At 39.2% G+C, this 21452-nt stretch overlaps 1 protein-coding gene across 1 annotated transcript; it reads right to left on the bottom strand.

Moving 5' to 3' along the window:
• Positions 1 to 263: 263 nt before the first annotated feature.
• DDX43 (DEAD-box helicase 43) lies at positions 264 to 21434 on the bottom strand. Its single transcript, XM_081904878.1, has 17 exons — positions 20992 to 21434; positions 19315 to 19370; positions 16695 to 16827; positions 16195 to 16344; positions 15047 to 15128; positions 14162 to 14318; positions 13955 to 14073; positions 12502 to 12612; positions 11185 to 11326; positions 9633 to 9733; positions 8642 to 8729; positions 6930 to 7057; positions 4533 to 4642; positions 3766 to 3904; positions 3174 to 3261; positions 1491 to 1620; positions 264 to 1060 (listed from the first exon to the last, which is right to left on the bottom strand). Exons 1-16 carry the CDS (start codon positions 21302 to 21304, stop codon positions 1507 to 1509), a joined length of 2031 nt encoding a protein of 676 aa, XP_081761004.1. The 5' UTR covers positions 21305 to 21434; the 3' UTR covers positions 264 to 1060; positions 1491 to 1506.
• Positions 21435 to 21452: the final 18 nt, after the last annotated feature.

The raw sequence follows: 21452 nt of genomic DNA on the forward strand, positions 1-21452 counted from the left end.
GATAATGTTTAATTAGGGGCACTTTTGGAGTGTGTGTGTTTGGCCTCCTGCAAATGACCAGCTTTTTTGTGTGCACAGGTATTCAACAGTATTGCTAAATGTAGACCATATTTTGTTGCACAGAATTCCCCAGGATCCATTTGATATATAAATAGGAAATGGCTAATCCCAATCTCTGCTTCTATTTCTTGTTCATACTAGAAAATTATATTCAAGTGCAACAAAACTAGAGACTAGAAATTGAATAGTCCTCACACAGCACATGAAGGTGAAGTGCTTTAGTAATTGAAACAAATTTTGATACAATGTTTGACTCACAACCTTATAGCAAGGCAGATTAATACCGTTTGGCAGGTTCTGGAACATGCTATATGAAAAGGATACATGTTTAAAAAGCTTTTATTTAGCAAGAATAAACATAACTATAGATCCATGAAAACACTAATCCTTTATTCTCTTAAAATTAGTCTTTCGTGCAAGTAAAGAGAAGATTCTGGAAGCAAAATGTTAATGCATAAAGTTCTCATAAAATTACAGTATTCTACCATTGCCATTTATAGACCCACTATTAATCTACAGGTGGGACTTGCTAGGCATGCAAATATGTCAATACACTACATCTTACCAATAAAAAAGATGCAGTACACAAACCCACAGAATCGGGCTAATTTTAAATTTAAGATGGAGAGGGGAAGATCTGTTTGCCTCATTGTTACTTTTCCTTGTAAATAAGAACTTTTATCAACATTATTCTATGAAGTGCAGTTCTTCCATCTAACAAAACTACTATAAGATACAAAACAAGAATGAACTTAATTAAAGTATTAAGTTATTACTCTCAACCAAAATGTATCAAAACTGAAACTTAACAAAATAATCCACCTGCTTTACAACAGCACTGCATTAGAATACATTACAGTGAACAGATAGAATTTGAAAATAATTACAAGTCAGCATAATTTCCAGTATTTCTGAACTCCATTGATCAAGATGTTGGTACTCATAAGCAGGCAAAAACGTCAGTGTTGACAATTACTGCTTTATGTACAAGGTTTCCTCCCTGAAGATGAGAAGATGTAATCAATGTACCATAAACCAATAAAACCCCATTACATGTTAGATTAAGGCCATTATTCTCGAACTACTTCAAAGAAGAATTCAAAGAAGTCCTATTATTATTAATATTCATAGAGCTCCATGATTTTAAATCCCTAGGCACTAGCCAGACCCAGACTAGACCAACCAACTTCAGTATGATTACTGTTATGTATATTTAGAGCAGGCTTTGCTCAGAAGACTGCTATATATCTCATGAGAGCTATATAAAAAAGTATTGTTTCAATTTTCTAATAAGCATATTTTTCAAATCTGGAAATGCACATTCCTGTAAATGGTGCAATTTCAAGACAACCAGATTTTAAAAAGTTATGTTTTAAGTGTGCATAAAGCTTGAGCTTAAAATTATTGCTAACATTTCAGTAGGCACTCACTGTGTTCAAGTATGGATTAAAAACCTCTTCGAGACCTCCCACGAGACCTCCCCGTATCTTTCTCCATTTCTTTTTTCAACTGAAACTGCTTGTATCTTTCAGCCATTGAAATAAGTTCTTCGGGAATTACCTGATAATTAGAAAATCATGGTAACAATATTTTCATATAGCTGACATCAATATTTATTGTTCCATGAATTAAATATTTTATCTACACTGAAAAAGGCTAATATTAATTCTTTGTATCGTATCAAATTAGATTTCCCCCTTCCATACGTTTTATGATAACTGCTAAATACACAGTATAGTGGTACCTTGGTTTAAGAACAGTCTGGTTTAAGAATGATTCGGTTTACAAACTCCGCAAAATTGGAAATAATGTCCTGGTTTGACAACTTTTAAAAAAAGGTAAAGGACCCCTGACAGTTAAGTCCAGTCATGAACGACTCTGGGGTTGCGGCACTCATCTTGCTTTATTGGTCCAGGGAACTGGCGTACAGCTTCCAGGTCATGTGGCCAGCATGACTAAGCCGCTTCTGGCGAAACCAGATCAGCACACGGAAATGTCGTTTACCTTCCCACCGGAGTGGTACCTATTTATCTACTTGCACTTTTTTTGGCGTGCTTTCGAACTGCTAGGTTGGCAGGAACTGGGAACGAACAATGGGAGCTCACCCCATTGTGGGGATTTGAACCGCCTGCCTTCCAATCGGCAAGCCCTAGGCTCAGTGGTTTAGACCACAGCACCACCCGACGGACTTTACCTCGGTCTAAAAATGGAATCCGAATGGTGAAAGGGCATTGGTGGCGGGAGGCCTCATTAGGGAAAGCGTGCCTCGGTTTAAGAACGGTTTTGTTTAAGAATGGACTTCCGGAACAGATTAGGTTCGTAAACCAAGGTACCACTGTACTGGGATATTATTACAGCAAGATAGTTATAAGTGTAATGCTTAATAGGTCTTTTAGAGTAGCTTCCCATTTAGTTTGCATTTCATTAAACTCTGGTATGCTGGCAGGTGATGTCTGTTTTGCATAAAGTCTAACCATCACTGCAAATTGCTTGGAATGCGTCACATTTTCCCCATTCAAGCTCTTACTGATGAGAAGGGTACAAAGCACAAACTTTTGCTATGCAAAGTGCTTTAGAAAGTTAGTTTAAATTACCAGAGTCCAAAGTGGTGGGTGTCATCTTATAAGAGCCATTCCTTTCACATTCACAATACAAAGACATGCACCCAGACATTAAGTATGCATGCAATTTTTTTTTACAAGATACTACCATTACATCCAGAAATAAATATATTCAAATACACAATCTGTATTATTAGAACTTAAACTACCATTATTTATTATCTCTTGATTCCAGCTGGTCAGTTGTTTTTCCATACCTGTACTTGTGATTTTTATTTCCTTTTGCTGTTTTTTTATGTTTGAATGGTTTCCATAAACCAATTTGTTAACAGTGACTTTTCTGGTGCTTTTTTTTTTTTTTTTTTGCATTGTAAGCCACTTGAGGCTATATGCATGAAGACATGGTACAAATCTTAAACAAGTAAATATTAAGAACAAAGTTTCAATACCTTAAAAACATGTTCTTATTAAAGAGCTTTTGAGACACACCTCAAGTCTGGGGGGAAAGTCAAGGAGAGGGCTAATTGCTAGTGTGGGTAAGATAAACACTACCTGGTTTCCTCTTTCCAAAATGTCAATCAATTCAGATGCATTCCGCCAGTCATTCCTAGTCACAAGGGTTACAGCTTCCCCTGTGCGGCTAAAAAAAAAAGCAAAAAAAAAAAAAAAAAAAAAAAAAAAAAAAGCACAAAACTGTCAAATCAGCCAACTCAAATAAAATCAGTTCGGTGTTTTATTTTATTGAGTTGTGCTGAGGAATAATAGTCGAAATACCCTGTTGCAACTCCTAGGCTGAAGTACTACTGAGCAGTTTAAACCTCATTTCTTCTTCTTTGTAGTAGAATGTCAACTTGCATCTCAGCAAGATAGCTGGTTTCTAATTGTTTTTGGATGTCCCCAAATGAGGAACAGCAACAACAACTTATTATTTATACCCCACCCATCTGGCTGGGTTTCCCCAGCCACTCTGGGCGGCTTCCAACAAAATATTAAAATACAATAGTTTGTTAAACATTAAAAGCTCCCCTAAACAGGGCTGCCTATCTATGTAAAATGTGCTGGAGAAAACACTGGTGTTCCTCTAAGAAGTAACAGTGGCACATTCCAGATATCCAATTCACTATATATAGAGTATTCCACTTACCCTGCACGTCCAGTACGACCTACTCTATGAACGTACTCTTCAATGTTGCGAGGGAAGTCAAAATTAAAGACATGAGTGATATCATGCACATCAAGTCCACGGGAGGCCAAGTCAGTTGCTATCAGTATGCGAACTCTGCCTAGAACCAGCACAGTGAGACATATATTGATACCTCACAAAAGGCATCAATTGGGATCTGACAAGAGTTTTTAACTAGGTAGAGAAATCAACAACTTTTTATTTTATATTTGAACTCACACTGCACATACATAAGGCTGGACATTTATTTTGGAAATGCCATTTTTTCCTCTTTGTATTAGTTTACAATATTATACAAAACAAAAGCACAATATGTAAACATCCCAAATTTCCCAAAGTTTAGTGCAATATTCACAACCTTATAGTAAATGCACCTTAATAATAAAGATAGCCTTGTTTTTCAAAAAAATAGTCAGAAAACATTTCACTGGCTGTTTCTCTGTTATCCTTATAGAAGGATGGTTGGATTACAACAATGGTAAACCTTTTCAATGGCCATATTTGCATGTAGCAATAAGTCACACAACAACTTGCCATAGTTTTATGCTGCTTTTGTGATGTATTTGTTGTAACCTGCCCTGAGACTTAATGTGCAAACACAGCCAGCAAGGCTTTAGGTTTTTTTTAAAAAATCATTGCTGAGTGGTACTGCATCTTCTTCCGCAAATATGTTATGACTAGTTGCTTAGTGTTATGCTACAACTGATTCTAATCAACTACAAGTTTACCTTTCTTGAAGTCGTCTAAAGCCTGTTCACGATCACATTGTTCTCTATTGCCATGTAAGGACTGGACAGGAATTCCCTGAAGACCAAAATCACTTGATAGGTCATCGGCACTAAACAGAAAAGTTAAAAACTAAAAAAACACATAGGATTGCTTGGTTCATACATTTGGAGATACAGTTGCATGTACTTAAAATAAGTAGTCTAAACCCTATGTCAGGTACTCTGTTCCTTCCACATGTTCAAGGAAACTCATTTAATGTCCTATTGCTAAAGGATTCATGATCAGCGAGTAAATATTGTATGCATTTACCAGACTTCCTTATAGAAAAAAAGAGAAAGAAATCACCAGCGTAGAGATGTGGTTTCCCAAAAATGCACTTATGAGGTAGATGCAAATATTCTCACTTCACAGACAGGGAACTAATGCAGAGATGAAGGGTTGAAAAGTCACTTAAGAATTCTATGGATGAAGTGGAGTAGAATTCTGATTTCAGCAACTAAAGAAAATGTTGTGTCTAGATTAAATCCACTTTAATAGAATATATGCAAAAAATTATGGAATTCTTTCTGTTGCAAATGTTAAATTTCAGCAATAGCATATGAAATATAACAGAATGCCTAACACACCCTTTACATCTTATATCACTAGTTATCAAGTTGTAAAGATTTCTTTGACTAGTAGCACCACCCTATGTGTGCTTATTTCCAAGAATTGTACTGCTAGCCCCATTATGAAACATGAGTCAATCAAAAAGAATTTGAAGAAAAAGTGTCCTATTGAGATTATATGCTGAAACTATTCTTTTTTATATTTGAAAATAGATGAGAACCAGCATTTCCTGACATTTCTTTGCTATCGGGAGAATTTGAATTCTCAGAAGTCAAGCTGCTCTATTTAGACCAGGTAAGGAATTACAGTACAGTACAAAGAAAAGTCATGGGTTGAATCCACACTAACCCATGTTAAGAGTAGAACCCTTGAAATTAATGGAACTTTCGAAAGCATGTCAAAGTGCAAGTAGATAAATAGGTACCGCTCCGGCAGGAAGGTAAGCAGCGTTTCCGTGCGCTGCTCTGGTTCGGCAGAAGCCGCTTAGTCATGCTGGCCACATGACCTGGAAGCTGTCTGTGGACAAACGCTGGGTCCCTTGGCCAGTAGTACCTTTACTTTTACCGAAGGTTAGTCATAACTTAGTCATACTTGAAATCTGGATCCAACCAAGAAGCGTGAAGCAATATAAGAGAAGTAAATTATTGAGGAGGTGGGGCAACTTGTATATTAGGGAAGACTAAATTTGGAGCTTTTTGGTTTGGAATAAAGGCGATTAATGGAGGACATGATTGAGGTGTATGATGTATGGTGTAGAAGAAATGGCTATAGTTTCTTCTCCCTTTTCATATATTATAAGATCCCAGGCCATCCAATGAAACTGAACAGTTGGAGATTAGGGGGACAAAAAGTAGTACTTCTTCTCACATTGCATCTGGAATTTGCTACCAGAAGTGACTGGACAAATTCATGTCACCTCAAGCACATCTTTGGGGCCAAGACCTTTTGCAAGAAACCCATACTTTTTAGCTGTTTTGACATGCTGCATTTAGCTTTGAAAACATCTGGCTCTACTTCTGGTTTTCTGGTCTGGGAGAGGAGACTATTTGTTTACCCAACCACTTTTTTGACATAGAGCGCACTGTTAAGTGCCATATAGCAGAGTCATATGAACAATATGACATTTTACATAACTTCTCGTATGGGTAACTCTTACACATCCTAGTAAACAAAAGTAACATACACTTTGGTTAAATGCTGCTATGTGCAGCACCGTATCTTGATCATATAAGTATAAAGGGGGGGGGGGAGTGAGGAGCTTGGGATAACCCTGCCTATTGATTCAAGAAACTGAGTCAGTCTTTGGGTTGTTCCTCCCCCAGGCACGGCTTAAGATGGAACCAGCCTCCAAGAGGTCAAACAATGCCCTGCTGCTACTTCTTGAAAAGGGAATTAATTAGAGCACATCACCAAATATTAAGAGCTGAAAATAAATGTAGCTTAAATTTTCTATCTAAAATTCTAAAGAATCTAAATTTAAAACCACATTTTGGCTGAAGAAAGGCCATAACTGACTGGAAGAGCACATGCTTTTTATGCAAATGCCCAAACTTTAATCCCTAGTATTTCCGTTTTAACAGACGGACAAAAGGTGATGGGAGAAGACCTTTGCTGTAGGCCCTAGAGCTCAACTAACATAATACAGTAAGGCAATATTGGGCTAGTCGCTAGATGGACCAATGGCCTGACTCAATAATAAGGCACCTGTAAATCATATTTAATGGTTAATAGTGAATGACAAATGTAGGCAGTAAGGCAAATATTCCTGTTAGATTTCTTCTACATACGTAAGCTTCTTTCCCACAAAAATGATGACTTTATCTTCAGACTTCATAGTGTCAATGAAGTAACGTGTAAAAGCTCTTTTTTCTTCTTCTGGAATAATAACAATTTTCTGTTCCACTGTATTTACTGCCTAGAAAACCAAATTTAATCAAAGGAAACCTGAATGTGAATTTGAACCTTGTCAAAGTATCAATTAAGAATTGTACATACTTTGTTATAGCTAGGGATACAGAAAGAGTTCGAGATGGACATGTACAGTTGGAAGGGACCCTGTAGGTCATGTAGTCCAACCCCTTGCAATGCAGGAATCTCAACACAGAATCAAAGAATTTTCATGTTGGAAGACTATTCAGGTACTATGCATGGAGACTTTGAACGTGAGCTTTGACTAGAACTGGCTGTTGTGGCATGATTATTTGAAAATAAATCCCACCTAAATCATTGGGTGCTGGTATACAGTTCTTAACACCCACAACTAAGAATCAAGTAACTCACTTTTTAAAAAACCAGAGCACTACTTTAGATTGCAAACCACAAACCAGAGAATCCAGATCCAATGCCTTCTGTGGGTCTGATTAGTCTCAGATTCAAATACTCTCCCCTTTAAATGACTGGGCAAGAGTTAGGCACACAACCCTCTTGCTAAGGCTATTTTCCCCTAGGAAGAATCCTGAATTCCATGGTGAAGCCTTGGAGAGATGTTGGACTTCTCAAGGTAAATTAGCATCTCTACAAAGCTGTATGAGTCACACAGAGCAGGGAACCCTGAAGCATTTTGTGTAACCTTGGTGATCCAGATATAGAAAAAACACTACGAGGGTGGAGGAAGCACTTCACTGTGACTAACAGGTCTGGCTTGTAATCAGGAGCAATGATTCTATGAGAGCTCTCCAATTCCAGTGTTTTGTGGAAGGCAGATCAGTTAATTTTGCAGGGGTCATGGTAAATTAGCCATCTTATTTGGGATTATGCACATTGCATTTTGGGTATAAATGGATATGCCTAAAACCCAACATGCACAATCCCAAATAACATGGATGATTTTACCGTGACTTCTGCCTCAAAACTGAGAAATTGACCAGTTTCAGCTCACAAGCATTGGATTTTAGACATACACACTTTGTTGAAATGTTGTATCCATACATAGATGTCTGAAGGTCTCAAAGTCTTACCCAGGTCTACCCTGTGGGCAGGAATGGACAATACTGCTCTTATTCTGTGCATGAGAAAGAGGAAGCTTAAATAATTTCTCTTCAGGGGAGAACAGAGATGGGGCCACAGAGCCTTTCAGCTCACCGGAACGTTTGGCTCCTCCTCTCCTTGAAATCTTTCCATTCCAGCTGCTTATTAAAAGAATTATGAACTAAATCAGTGTTTTTCCTCTTTCCTCCCATCCCATTTTCCATCATGTTTTTAGACTGCAAAGAATAAGGGCTGGGACATTTGCAAGCCATTCTGGCAGTCTTTTAGGCTGAAGAATGTGATAAAATTGTTTTAAAGAAAAAAAAAGTTGCAATCTGTAACTTCTCGCATTATTAAGATTTCCATTTTATAATTTTCATTTTAGCCTGGTATATTATTAGATTTTGAGTTGCTATATCTTTTATAAATATAGCCTAGTTCACACACAAATCAAGACTAGACATTGTCCAGTTTATACAGTCTCATTAAAAACAACACAGGAGTAATAAGCCCAAAACAGAAAACAACTCACCGCTAGATCAAGAGTACCAACATACACAATCATAGGATCTTTCAAATATGATTTTGCAAGACGGCGGACACCATCTGGCCATGTAGCACTGGTAGGAATGAAAAGGAAAGTCGTTTTGTATTTCAACCCTATTACTGTCCTGCATTCTCAGGTTTCCATTCTAAATACAAACAAGGCAGTCGCAAATAGTTTGCTACTATGAACAACAAAATAAAGAATTCAGTCACCCAAGTTTCTCTATAGAAAGGTGTTGATATAATTCCAGAATGGGGAACCTTTTTGCTTCCATGGGCCAGATCCTTATCAGGACTGACCTTGTGGGGCAAATTTGACAGGTGGGTTGGGCCACTCAACTGTCAATCCCATTATACCTTTATGATTCCACACAACTGACAGGTGAATTATCTTGTCCACCTGTCAAAATCCCTTTCACAAGAGAATGATGGGTGCTTGACAACTGCTATACAGTACAAGTGGTGTTGCTAGCCCTACACTTGGCACTTTGGAAAGTGCTGAGCACAGACAGGGCTGGCAAAGTGCTTCTTTCCTCCTAGGGCAGAGGAGAGTGGCCAGATGGAGAAAGAACCCTGTGTTTTATAGGCTCCCCTTAGTTGTGGGTGCCTGAATTCTACCAGTCCGCTGGATTCATGAAAGTTTCCATGTGGTGTAATAGTTAGAGTGCTGGAAGATGACATGGGTTTGAATCCCCACGCAGTCATGAAGCTTACTGGGTGACCTTGCAGTCACACACTCTCCACCTATCCTACTTCACAGGCTTGCTGCGAGGATTAAATGTGGAGAAACACGTACACCACCTTGAGGTACATGGAGGAAAAGGTAGTATGCAAATGTAATAAAACAATATTTCACACTTACCTTTCTCCCCAAGGTCATTATAATAAATTGCATAAAACAACTTTGGGATGTAGCATCCAGATACCATATTTTCCATTAAAACACATCTTCAGATGAAGCCATGAACCACACATACCTGGTCATAACCGTTTGCCTATCAGGGCGGATGTCTAATAAAATCTTCATTATTTGAGGCTCAAAACCCATATCTAGCATTCTATCAGCTTCATCCAACACCTGTGAAACACAATAGTTATAAACTGTTGGCTTTCTGAAACTCCATGCCAAAACCACCAAATTTCTAAACTATTATCTGCAGAGCATGTACAAGTTCATTTTACATGTATACTCTCATCACTATGTCCTTTGGCTTTCCCAACACAATACCTCTATTTTGACTCAAAATCTACCTAACTCCTTTTTGGGGCTGTTGTACAAGAGATAACATAGATAAAATAGGTATCCCTAAGGAAGTTTCCGGTTGCACTGTGAATAATGCAGAATTAGACATAGTAACGCTATATATGAACTAAAAGAAGTGCTTGGGAGACATACTTATTTTAAAAGATAATGTTGCATGCTTACCATGCAACCAAGGCTGTGAGCCAAAACTGTGCCCTTGGGTACCCATTTACACAACCGTTTTCCAAATTCCCCTCCCCTCTCACCTCCCCATATATGCAATAACTTTCTGCTCATGCACCAATGGATGGTTGTGGTAGATCCTGTTGAAGGACACCTAAAGGAACAATTATGTGATTACTTAACAAAAGTTGATGTTCAAAGACACCTTCCAATTGAAAATCACCTGATCTGAAAAACATTCATTTGTATTAAATAAAAGGACCTTTATACCATCTGTTCATATTGTGACTAAAATATTACCAGACATTCTGAATTCTTCTTTAGCATTACTACTAGCCCTGTCCTTCTATTTTTTAAACACCCCTCTTCATTATATCCATAGTAAAAGGTAAAGGGGAAAGGACCCCTGAATAGTTAAGTCCAGTCAAATGCGACTATGGGTTCATGGCGCTCATCTTGCTTTTCACGCTGATGGAGCTGGCATTTCTCCACAGACAGCTTTCCGGGTCAAGTTGCCAACATGACTAAACTACTTCTGGTGGAACGGACACCATGATGAGTGCCAGAGTGCATGGAAATACTGCTTACCTTCCCGCTGCAGCTGTACCTATTTATCTACTTGCACTGCTATGCTTTCAAACTGCTAGGTTGGCAGAAGCTGGGATAGAGCAACGGGAGCTCACCCTGTCACGCGGCTTTGAATCACTGACCTTCTGATCGGGAAGCCCAAGAGGCTCAGTGGTTTAGACCACAGCACTACCCACGTCCCTAGTGGAATGGTCTCCCTCATGAGGTTGTGAAATCTCATTCCTTGGTTTTTAAGCAAAAGTTGCATGGCCATCTCCCATGGGTGCTTTAGTTGAAACTCCTGCATTGCAGGGGGTTGGACTAGATGACCCTTGGAGTCCCTCTTTCAACTCTACAATTCTATTATCTTGGCCACTTGCCATGCAATGTTAACTGTTAAAGGTATGAGGACAGTGATTAGCAGGAAGAGAATGGAGTATTCTAGAAGAAAACATGAAAGTTCCCTATTGCATTATTTTCTTGCAGGTTATACTTGCACATTACTCCCAATTTAATACAATATTTTGACTACTTGCCAGGTATGTAATGCTCCTCAGATTTATGAAGTTGTTCATTTGGAGGTCATTCAATCTACCTGGCGTAGCTATAACAATGTCCACACCTTTGGTAACCACGCTGATCTGCCCTTTCCGGTCTCCGCCACCATATATGCAAATGCTAGAGAGAGTTTATCCAATATTTAGCTGTTTTAAATTAAAACTATATGGTCATGCTACTGTGCATTTTAAATTTTTCCATCGAACACAGGTTACATTAAATACCCTGCATGATTTATTTTTTCATGCAAATTTGGCTGCAGTCCAAATCCTCTTTGTGCTGGACTGCAGAGTTGGCTTAGGCAGAGGAACACCCTGTGCAGTCTGATGCCATCATTCCGCTGGTGCAGAGTTCCCTGATGTGCCTGCTGAATGCGAGGCTGAACGAAGTACTGCCAGGGGGATTCTCATCTGCCAAGTTTGTACAACAGAAGAAGAGTGTTCCGGGGGAGGGGCTGGTCTTCTGGATCCCAACCTAGTCCCCTGTGCTCTCATTTCACAACACTGAGCCTCACTACTGCACCAGGTCCAGGCTGGCACAGTGATTTGCCTGCCCTCCCACTTTCCACCCCAACCACGGAGAGGAACAGGACTGGAGATGCAGCAGTGGTTCCACTGCAGCATTATTTCTTGCCATGGCCTGGCCAGGGTTTTGACTGTCTCACAAGCAGGTTGTGGGGTAGGGCAGGCAGGGCAGAGTTGCCTGTCTGTCTTTCTGATGCTGAGTTTCACTTCTGCTTACTGAGAGGGAAAGGTCAGGGAACCCAGTGCAGATGGGTGAAGCAGCAGGAGTACTGAATTGGCTCCACTGCTGCACATGCACCAGGCCTTTTGACCCTCTTGGTAAGTGGCAGCTGTCCTCTTGATTACTGTGGGATTGCCCTGTTTTAGTAGCAGGAATAATATTTGAACTACTCTTTAGAAATGCTGAGAAAGTCGTTTAGATATATGTTATTGAACTAGAATGTTGATGTTTCTCCTAAACATCTGGAGGGACTTAGGAATGCTTATTTTAGTCAGATGTAGGAATGAAAAGTTTTAAACATGATCATAAGAAAGCTAGAAGGTGGCAGTTGAAGACTGTAAAATTTCTAGATAGAAATTATAATCTCTACTGCAGTCCATACAGTATTTGGCATACTATCAGGAATTTGTAGATGTTAAATACTAATAAATCCATCAAAAGACTGTAAACATAAAAATACTACTTGAAGTGTTTCACAGTGGCATCTTTCAGAGATATTGTGACACATTGCAGTACCACTGCCAAAGTAATGAAGATTATGTAAATATTACCTTTTAATTCCTTTATAGGAATATTTTGAGCACTCTGCCTCAACTTGAAGAGCCAGTTCTCGAGTGGGAGTGAGAACCAACATACCTGGTCCACCACGTTTTTCTCTAGGTCTGTAAGAAAATCCAACCTTGTTTAGATAGCAGTTATACATAAAAAATACAAAAGGCAATATTTTAAGAAGAGAACAGAGGAAAACCTAGCAGACAGGCTAACTATGCTGTTTGGCTTCCATACAAGTAGCATTTAACTTTGGTTAAAATTAATTAAGCCCACATTTCAAAGCATAATTACCTGGAAGTAAGTTCAAAAGCACACATCACTTACAAAAACACTTTTATGACATTAGCTGCCTAAATACTATGGCAATGCAAACCAAGTAACTTGGTTTCATGGGAGTAGGAAGAATGGATATTTGTGCATCACGATGCCCAGATGCTTGGAAAAGAATAAAGAGAAAAGGCAGGGCTGCTGGGTTAAGCTGTAACTTTAAAGCTAAAGGGACCCCTGACCATTAGGTCCAGTCATGACCGACTCTGGGGTTGCGGCGCTCATCTCACTTTATTGGCCGAGGGAGCCAGCGTACAGCTTCCGGGTCATGTGGCCAGCATGACTAAGCTGCTTCTGGAGAACCAGAGCAGCACACGGAAACGCCGTTTACCTTCCTGCCAGAGCGGTACCTATTTATCTACTTGCACTTTGATGTGCTTTCGAACTGCTAGGTTGGCAGGAGCAGGGACCGAGCAACGGGTCCTGTCACGGGGATTCGAACCCTTGACCTTCTGATTGGCAAGTCCTAGGCTCTGTGGTTTAACCCACAGTGCCACCAGCGTCCCTTAAGCTGTGGAGGTGTAAAATAACCTAGACTGGTTAGCACCTGCTAACTTGGCATCCCTGAGCAAGAGAAATGTACACATCACTGGGACTCCATAGCCATAGCATCATGGTGGCTCTCATGTAAATATAGATAGTAATTCATAGCTGGGATTATGAGGTTGGAGAGTTTGCTTTTTATATCCCATCTGAAATGTTCCATCTATTAAGGAAATCACAGAGCTGCAGTCCGCCTCCCAATGTTGACAGAAGCCTGCTTTGAGAATTAAGGGGTAAAGCAGGGGTGGGACGTCTTCATGTGTAGAGCACAACAATGTTTATATATTGACTTGTTTATGATAGCATTGATTTTTAAAAAAACAGCAACCTTAACTGTTGCAAACTCTATAAGCATTAAAAAGAATACATTGCTGAATCTCTTTCCAGTTTATGGGCTACTGTATGTATGCAAGAGAAAAGAATGGCAACTGACGGTGCAACAGGGCTGGATGACAAAAAGCATGACAGTAGTTCCACACACAGCTCTTCTGACCAAGATTGTGTTAAATCTTATTAACTTGATTAACAAAAACAACCCACCAGGCACAGAATAAATCAAATCTTATTCCAGTTACTTCTTACATTGGCTGCAAATCCAAGTGAATGAACCCAGGCATTAGATAAGCCAACGTCTTTCCAGTACCAGTCTGCGCTATTCCAATGAGATCAAATCCTTGAAGTATTATTGGCCAAGCCTGTGACTAAAATAAACAGTATATTATTACATAGGGCCTACTATTTAAACAGCACAGTTTCTACACTATTCAGAAATAAAGAAAACTAAAATACCTGAATTGGGGTAGGCTTTTGAAAGCCAACTTTCTTTATATTTGCCATAATGTCAGGATAATGCATAAAAGCATCTTCAAATACACAAATAGGATTGGGAATGTGACGCTTTTCATTATCTTTCAGGTCATCACATGTGATATTATTATTTTCTTTTCTTTAAAAGACAACATAAAGAGATAACATTATACTGATAGCAGACAAAATGGTTTATTTATCAATTCCAGACAAAGTACTAAATATCTAGAGCAAAAAATTATGTAGTTTCCACTTTGTTATCATTTCCATAATTAGCTTATGTGAACAACTAGATAAAAGTTGCTTAACATTATTATGCACTAAACATAATCAAAGCCAGTGGTAGAGGCTTCAAAACATGACCTTTGCCAAAAGAAGCTATGATGACAACTAAGTCCCACTGCATGCAAGGAGTTTTATGATTTAGTGCAAATCATAAACATGATTAAAGAATAATTAAGGTTCTTTCAAACTATTACACAATAGAAAGCCAGGGTTTGTAGTGAATGTACACTTGTCCAAGAGCGGCAATCAAACCAGGCTCTCTGATTATAGATGCAAGTTTCATTCATGTAAGACATTTTAAAGTGCATACCTCTGGAAATGTTCTATGGCTGATGGCATCAGCTTTCAAACCTTACAAGCTATACAATAGCTTATGCGTTTCAATCCTAACCCCCCCAAAAATGGCACGTAAGACCTATCCTGTGTGAAATATGCACACACCCTAGTCTTATGGTGTGCATCTAAACTCAGTATTACCTACTACTTTGCAGACATTGCCTTCACCTTCTTAAAACTATAATCCATTTAAAAATCAACCCAACTTTCCAATAGGCCATACAACTTTCCAATTTAAATTATTACCTCCACCTATCAGCTTCTTCTTGTGACATTGAAGCAACCTTTAGAGATTCTTTGTAAAAACATTTTTCAATTGGAGGCAAATCTAATAAAATTAAAGGGAAAATGGGTTATTTTAAAAAGTAACTTCTCAAACTTCTAAGAATAGAAAAGAACACCATCTTCATTAAAAACAACAACCCTGAACTCTATTCCCATGCTAGCCTATTCCTCATTTTTACAGGTAGTTCTATTGAGCAGACACACAATTCAACATGGCTTGCAAAGAAATGCCGATAAGAAACTACACCAAATATATTTATCACCCAAAGAAGGGCTATCAATAAGCCCTTGAACACTTTTCGTTTACTAGAAACCATAGCATGAGTATGGAAATTCATTTTTCCATATTCATAAAGTTTCACTAGATTAAAAAATAAGAACACAAACCACAAAAACAATTTTTGAGCTTTCTTTTTAAAAAGTTTCTACCACAGTCAGTACTGATCTGTAATCTGAGATGTGGATGATGGGCAGTCTTGTATATCAAGATACTACTTCTTCCCAGCTTTGTATTCAAGGATTAATTTTTAAATCTCTACAGGCACAGCAAGACATTTTGAATTCAGTACCCTGGTTTCACTGTTACTTCTGAGTAACATGAGAACAGTACATCCGTCCAGAGTCTGCCTGTGTGACCAATCACATTAGTGTGAACGACTGGTATGCCATATAGTGCTGTAGACTTGTCCATATATTATATGCCTAACTCTGTGGGTAAGTATGCCTATGGACCCTGGCACCCATGTTTTGTAGTGGCATTAAATTAGTGCATGAAGTGTGGTCAATATAGTATATTGTGTTAGCACAACCTTTTATATCTAATTGAAAGCCTTTTTTTGTACCAAGGTGCTACCTCAGTGTGATATGACACTTAAAGTACTGCACTAACACTATGGACTTTACACCAAATCTTATCTGATTTTTGCGTTCAACCGTCACCACATACCAGGCAGTTTTTAATAATATAACAAAATCAATAGATGATCAAATGTTCTCAGAATTTCTTAGAATTTTTTACATATCAAAGTAGATGATTTACACAGCTAATAAAGCATTTATATTGAAGGATGACCACCTACAATTCCTTTAAAAAAATATGTTACACTAACCAGCCCACTTCATAGCTTCATATTTAGCTTTATTTTCTCGAAGGGAGGCCCAGTTAATGGATTGCTTTGGATTACTGTATCCTGACTTCAAAGCACCGGAATGACTTTCTTCATAACGAGTGGTTCCAAAATCTTGGTGTTTAAAGCCATCTGTTAAAACAAAATTAGGTTCTGATTTGGTTAAACATTTTCTATCAGATTATGCAGCTTAAATTAGTTCTTGGGAATTCAGATAAAAAGTTTAATTATGAACCACAGAACAGTTTCATTTCCCTGCAATCTAAAGACAAACTATGTGAACCAATACCATGTTTTATTTTTGGATGCATCACAAGGGCAGCTTTATGAACTCCTCTGGATATTCCTACACTCCCTACTAGCTTTCAGTTTATAAATGTCTCTTCAACAGAGTGGATAACTGTAATCTGGGTTTTATACAAGCAGAGCAGTCTACAGAGAAAGCTTAAATATAAAACACATATCAAGTTTTAAATTCTTACCTTTAACATACCTTTCTCCTGCGTTGCTTTGGCTGCACCTCTCAATAAGATCATCAATCATCATTTTGGCTTTTGTTTGCTTATCATTACCACCAAATATCTTTATTTCAGCTTCATAATTGCCCTTTACAACCTAAATGTAAGGGTTTTTTTTACTTAGTAGAAGAATCAGATATTAGATTCCTGCAATATACCGCTCTAAAATTGTCTTTCTGGGTACTAAAAAGTTATTTGATAAGTACAAGTAAGATTTCCTAAACCACTTGGATATCTTGCAGTCAGAAGCAATATATTAGGCTGAAAGTTTTCCATTTCTAAATATGCCTTGCTTCATTACAATGAGAAAAAGTAACATAATAGATAGGAGTCTAGTACCTTAGGCAGTTTCAAAGTTACATTAACTTTTATCAGAAAATTAAAGCAGTCTTCTCATATTTCGTCCATACATTCTATCAAGGTGTGGGGACAGCAGGATTGTCATTACTTCCCCCACCCTTTGTGCACCAGCTGGCACTAACCTCTGTGCAGTCAGCAAAAAGTGAGAGCACTCTGCGGCCAGGTTACATATAGTACTAAATTATAGTGTCATATGAATGAATACATACAGCCTACCACATGACTGGGATGACTTTGATGGCATTAAGTTTCAGTTTCTTCTCAGATCATCTTTGCTTGTGAACCAGAGATTGCAGTTTATAACCAAGTCTGGTTTAGTTTAACAACCAACCTACAGAAACTATCACTTAATCTGAAGCTGCAATAACAATCCAAGATTAGGAGAAAGCAAAACTAAATGATGCCAAAGTCCAGTTCTGGCCACACAGGAAAGGAAGCAAGTTGGGGCTCACTCCAGCTTGTGCATATAACACTAAACTGTGGTTTAGTGCTATAGTGTTTAGTGTTAGAAGGGCAATGACAGGCCTAAACAGCATCTTGAGAAGTAGAGACATCACCTTGCCAACAAAGGTTCGTATAGTTAAAACTATGGTTTTCCCAGTAGTGATGTATGGAAGTGAGAGCTGGACCATAAAGAAGGCTGATCGCCGAAGAATTGATGCTTTTGAATTATGGTGCTGGAGGAGACTCTTGAGAGTCCCATGGACTGCAAGAAGATCAAACCTCTCCATACTGAAGGAAATCAACCCTGAGTGCTCACTGGAAGGACAGATTGTGAAGCTGAGGCTCCAGTACTTTGGCCACCTCATGAGAAGAGAAGACTCCCTGGAGAAGACCCTGATGTTGGGAAAGATGGAGGGCACAAGGAGAAGGGGGCGACAGAGGACGAGATGGTTGGATAGTGTTTTCGAGGCTACCAGCATGAGTTTGACCAAACTGCGGGAGGCAGTAGAGGACAGAGGTGCCTGGCGTTCTCTGGTCCATGGGGTCACGAAGAGTCGGACACGACTAAACGACTAAACAACAACAACAACAAGTGAGCAATCTATATGTGGATAGGTAGTATGTGATTAGGAACCCTGGCACAACCAGAATTTGTAATTACAAACATGTGCACACACCCACACACACCTGGATCCATGAAGAATCCACTCACTTCTTCCACAGAAGACAGGGTCAGAAGATATGACCATGCTCTCATTCAATGTATTAACTAGATTAACTAGAGTGTGCATAAAATATGAAAAAGAGTATATACCCAGGGAATATTTTATAACTCATATTCAGCCCTTTCTTTAAAATCCAAACAATATAAGGTGAGAGTGTGCTAACGATTTGTCATCTCCTAAAATATTTTCAAATACTCTAGTAAAAAAAGCTGTGAGCTGCATCCAAGTTCTACTCAAACTAGACCCACTGAAATTTATCTAAGTTAGCTATGCCCATTAATTTCAGTGGGTCTACTCCAAACATGAATAATATTGGATATAATTTTTGAACTGATATGAATAATGTATCCATCTACATTATGCTTGTTTTATTAATTTTTTCCTTACTAAATAATTTCAGTTGAAAAATCTTTAGCTGTAGGAAAAACTTCTAAGCTATTTATAGAGTATGTTAAATTAACAATTTTAATAATGTTTATTAATATATGTCTAACAAGCTGCCTGTGTAATTTGATTCAAAAGCAAGTCTCATTAAGTTTAGTGGGGCTTGCTCCCAGGGAAGCTGGTATAGAACTGTGGCCTAAATAAAAACAAAATAGATTTAGGACTCTGGTAAATTTTCCAGAAAATCTGCATCCCAGTGGTTTTCAGCAGAACCTTTGTTCTTCAACCTCAAGTCACTCCTTACCCATCTGCTGGCACAATCCATGTGTTTGGTGATGCTTACCAAATGTTACACTTACATAATGTACAATCATAAATAGTACTGAGGTTTTACTTGTTTGGGGGAAATGCTTGGGGTTTAAAAACAGTATAGCAGCATCTCCTCACCAATTTAAGTTCAGTTAAGCACTACTAAACTGATTCAAGTACATAAAGTACTACACACTAGACATTTTCTCCCCAATTCCTTTGTTAATTGCTTCGTGATCACAAATATACACATGACCCCACTCTTCGCAAAGAAAAGCAGTTATTTTGCAATGCAACAACCAGTCTTTTGAGTAAAGACTGGGTTTTTTTAAACAAACACTTTTAAAAAAATAGTGCCTCACCTGTATTTTACAACCTGATGATTCCTGAAGCTCTTTTATTTTACTTCCACTTCGACCTGTTGCAAAATTAAAATACATATGCAAAATTTGGCCACATTCCTATTTTAGCTAAATGTTTTCAAAAAAAGAACAATGCATACTGCTACTGGCAAAATGCAAACATTATTTCTATCACAAGTAAAGGAAACAAGGACAAGAGTCTGAAGGCATCTAAAGAGGGTGCAAATTTTTACATAAAAACACTCAGAAGTGAAGCTGAGCATTTCTTAGGTTTTCCCCAGATGAACAATTCCTATCCCTATGTTAACTAATATTTTGTTGCAAAATGACACAATGAACCTATGACATAAGAACACCAGTATAATAGTGATAATATTTATGCAACTTTCACATATTTCAGTGAATACGCTTTTCCCTATGGACAAAGCTAAACTAAACCATTTAAAGAACACCAAGGTTTGTAAACATGATCATATAGTATTAGAGATTTGGGTGCAACTCAATTACAGAAAGGGATTTTTGCATGGGGCTAAAACAGATAGTCTTAAGAATCTGGGGGTCCCTTAGACTCTCTCTGTACCTTTGACCGTCTCCCTCTGTCAATCCTCTTTTGGGCCTTGATACATATGCATTTCCTAGGCTTACTGTTACATGCCCACAATGAACAGAATTCTGCTGCTGCTTTTTCTTTTTATTGGCCACCCAATTCACGAAAAGGAAAATATTAGGGCTGCACCATTTTGCACAGGGAATTGCAGGCATGAGTTTCCTTTCCATTTCTCTATCTCCAGTGACAGTTCATTCAGATTTGACATCACTTATGTTGCAAAAGTGCTGACTATAAAGTCAGCGCTCTTTCTCTTTTAAAGAGAAACTAAGTACACCATAGTAAAGGTAAAAGACCCTAACAGTTCTTTTCAACACTTATAAAGTTCTTATTTCTGGACATCCTTAACAGTGCAATCCTGTTCATGTCTACTCAGACTCAAGATCCACTGAGTCCAATACTTATTCCCAGGTAAGTATGTATACATTTGCAGCCTTACAGTGCAAATCCAACAGTGGGTCTACTCAGAATTAAGTCCTACTGAATTTATGGGGCCTTTCTCCCAGGTAAGTGGGGTTAGGACTGTGGTCTTGATAACTTTTTAGCTAATAAATCTATCTTCCCTCCCTGGCCCTTTCCCCTGTCATAGTGCACAAACATATAACTCCACCTCTGCACTAGCAGAAAAACACTGTACAAATGTAGCAAGCAAAAGGCATACACTTGTGAATTCACAGGGTGCTCTATTGAGTTGACCTTAAAAACAGCCCTGCGACGTTAGAGGGTGCTATTTATTTTCTGGGAGAGGAGCCTATTTGTTTACCCAGCCACTTTTTCTACATAGAGTGTGCACTCTTAAGTGGCATATAACACAGTCTCATAAACAATGTGGTATTATACAATTTACTATCCAGGAGGCAGTCCAAATTCAACACGCTGTCTACTGCAATCAGCAAGGGAGTCAAGTCCAACACTGAACGACACGGGTGTCAGAAGCCTCTTAGGATTGTTCACAGCAAGGGAAGCCAGGGAACTATATACATATAGTTTGGGGGAAGAGGGGACTTCTCTCTACCCGCCCCCCAAAAAGAGATCACTCAAAGTTCCCCCTCACGGACAGCCACCGCTACCTATGAGGGTGCCCACGAGGGAGTTATCCAGGTGGAAGCACAGCGGCGGCGACCCGGCACGCTCCCTGCCCGCCCCTCGGAAGGGGCCTCGGGCCCGGTACTCCAAGGGCCCCGACTGCCACTGCTCGCGGGAAGGCGCCGGCCGCGAACCCCATTTCCTCCCACCACCGCCTCTTTCCTCCTCGTCGTCTTTGCCCGCGGAGCCACGTTTCCCACTAGCCCTCGCCGTCACCGGGCGCCACTCGGCCGGAGAGGGTTTGGCGGAAGCTTGGCGGGCCTCGTCCTCCTCACTTTCCGCCTCCCAGTCGGACATGGCGGGAGAGGGGAGCCAACAGGGACGGTACTGCCGTGAGAGGAAGGGAAGGAGCCACCCGAGCAGCGGTTGTCAACGCCGCCCTCGCGCCACCAAACCGTCGCCTCGCCCCGCCTCTCCGCGTGCCCCAATAAACCGCCGGATTCAG

Source organism: Podarcis melisellensis, assembly GCF_964234715.1.
Source record: "Podarcis melisellensis genome assembly, chromosome: 3".
In the NCBI taxonomy this organism is placed as follows: Eukaryota; Metazoa; Chordata; class Lepidosauria; order Squamata; family Lacertidae; genus Podarcis; species Podarcis melisellensis.

Excerpts from the sequence above, each read along its gene's own strand:
- DDX43 (XM_081904878.1), bottom strand. The coding sequence starts at position 21,304 with ATGTCCGACTGGGAGGCGGAAAGTGAGGAGGACGAGGCCCGCCAAGCT. Across the intron at positions 4,643-6,929 it reads TTTGTGGGAAAGAAGCTTAC|TGCCGATGACCTATCAAGTG; the intron begins GTATGTAGAAGA and ends TTTTCTGTTTAG. Across the intron at positions 1,621-3,173 it reads TTTTGGAAAGAGGAAACCAG|GTAATTCCCGAAGAACTTAT; the intron begins GTAGTGTTTATC and ends TCTAATTATCAG.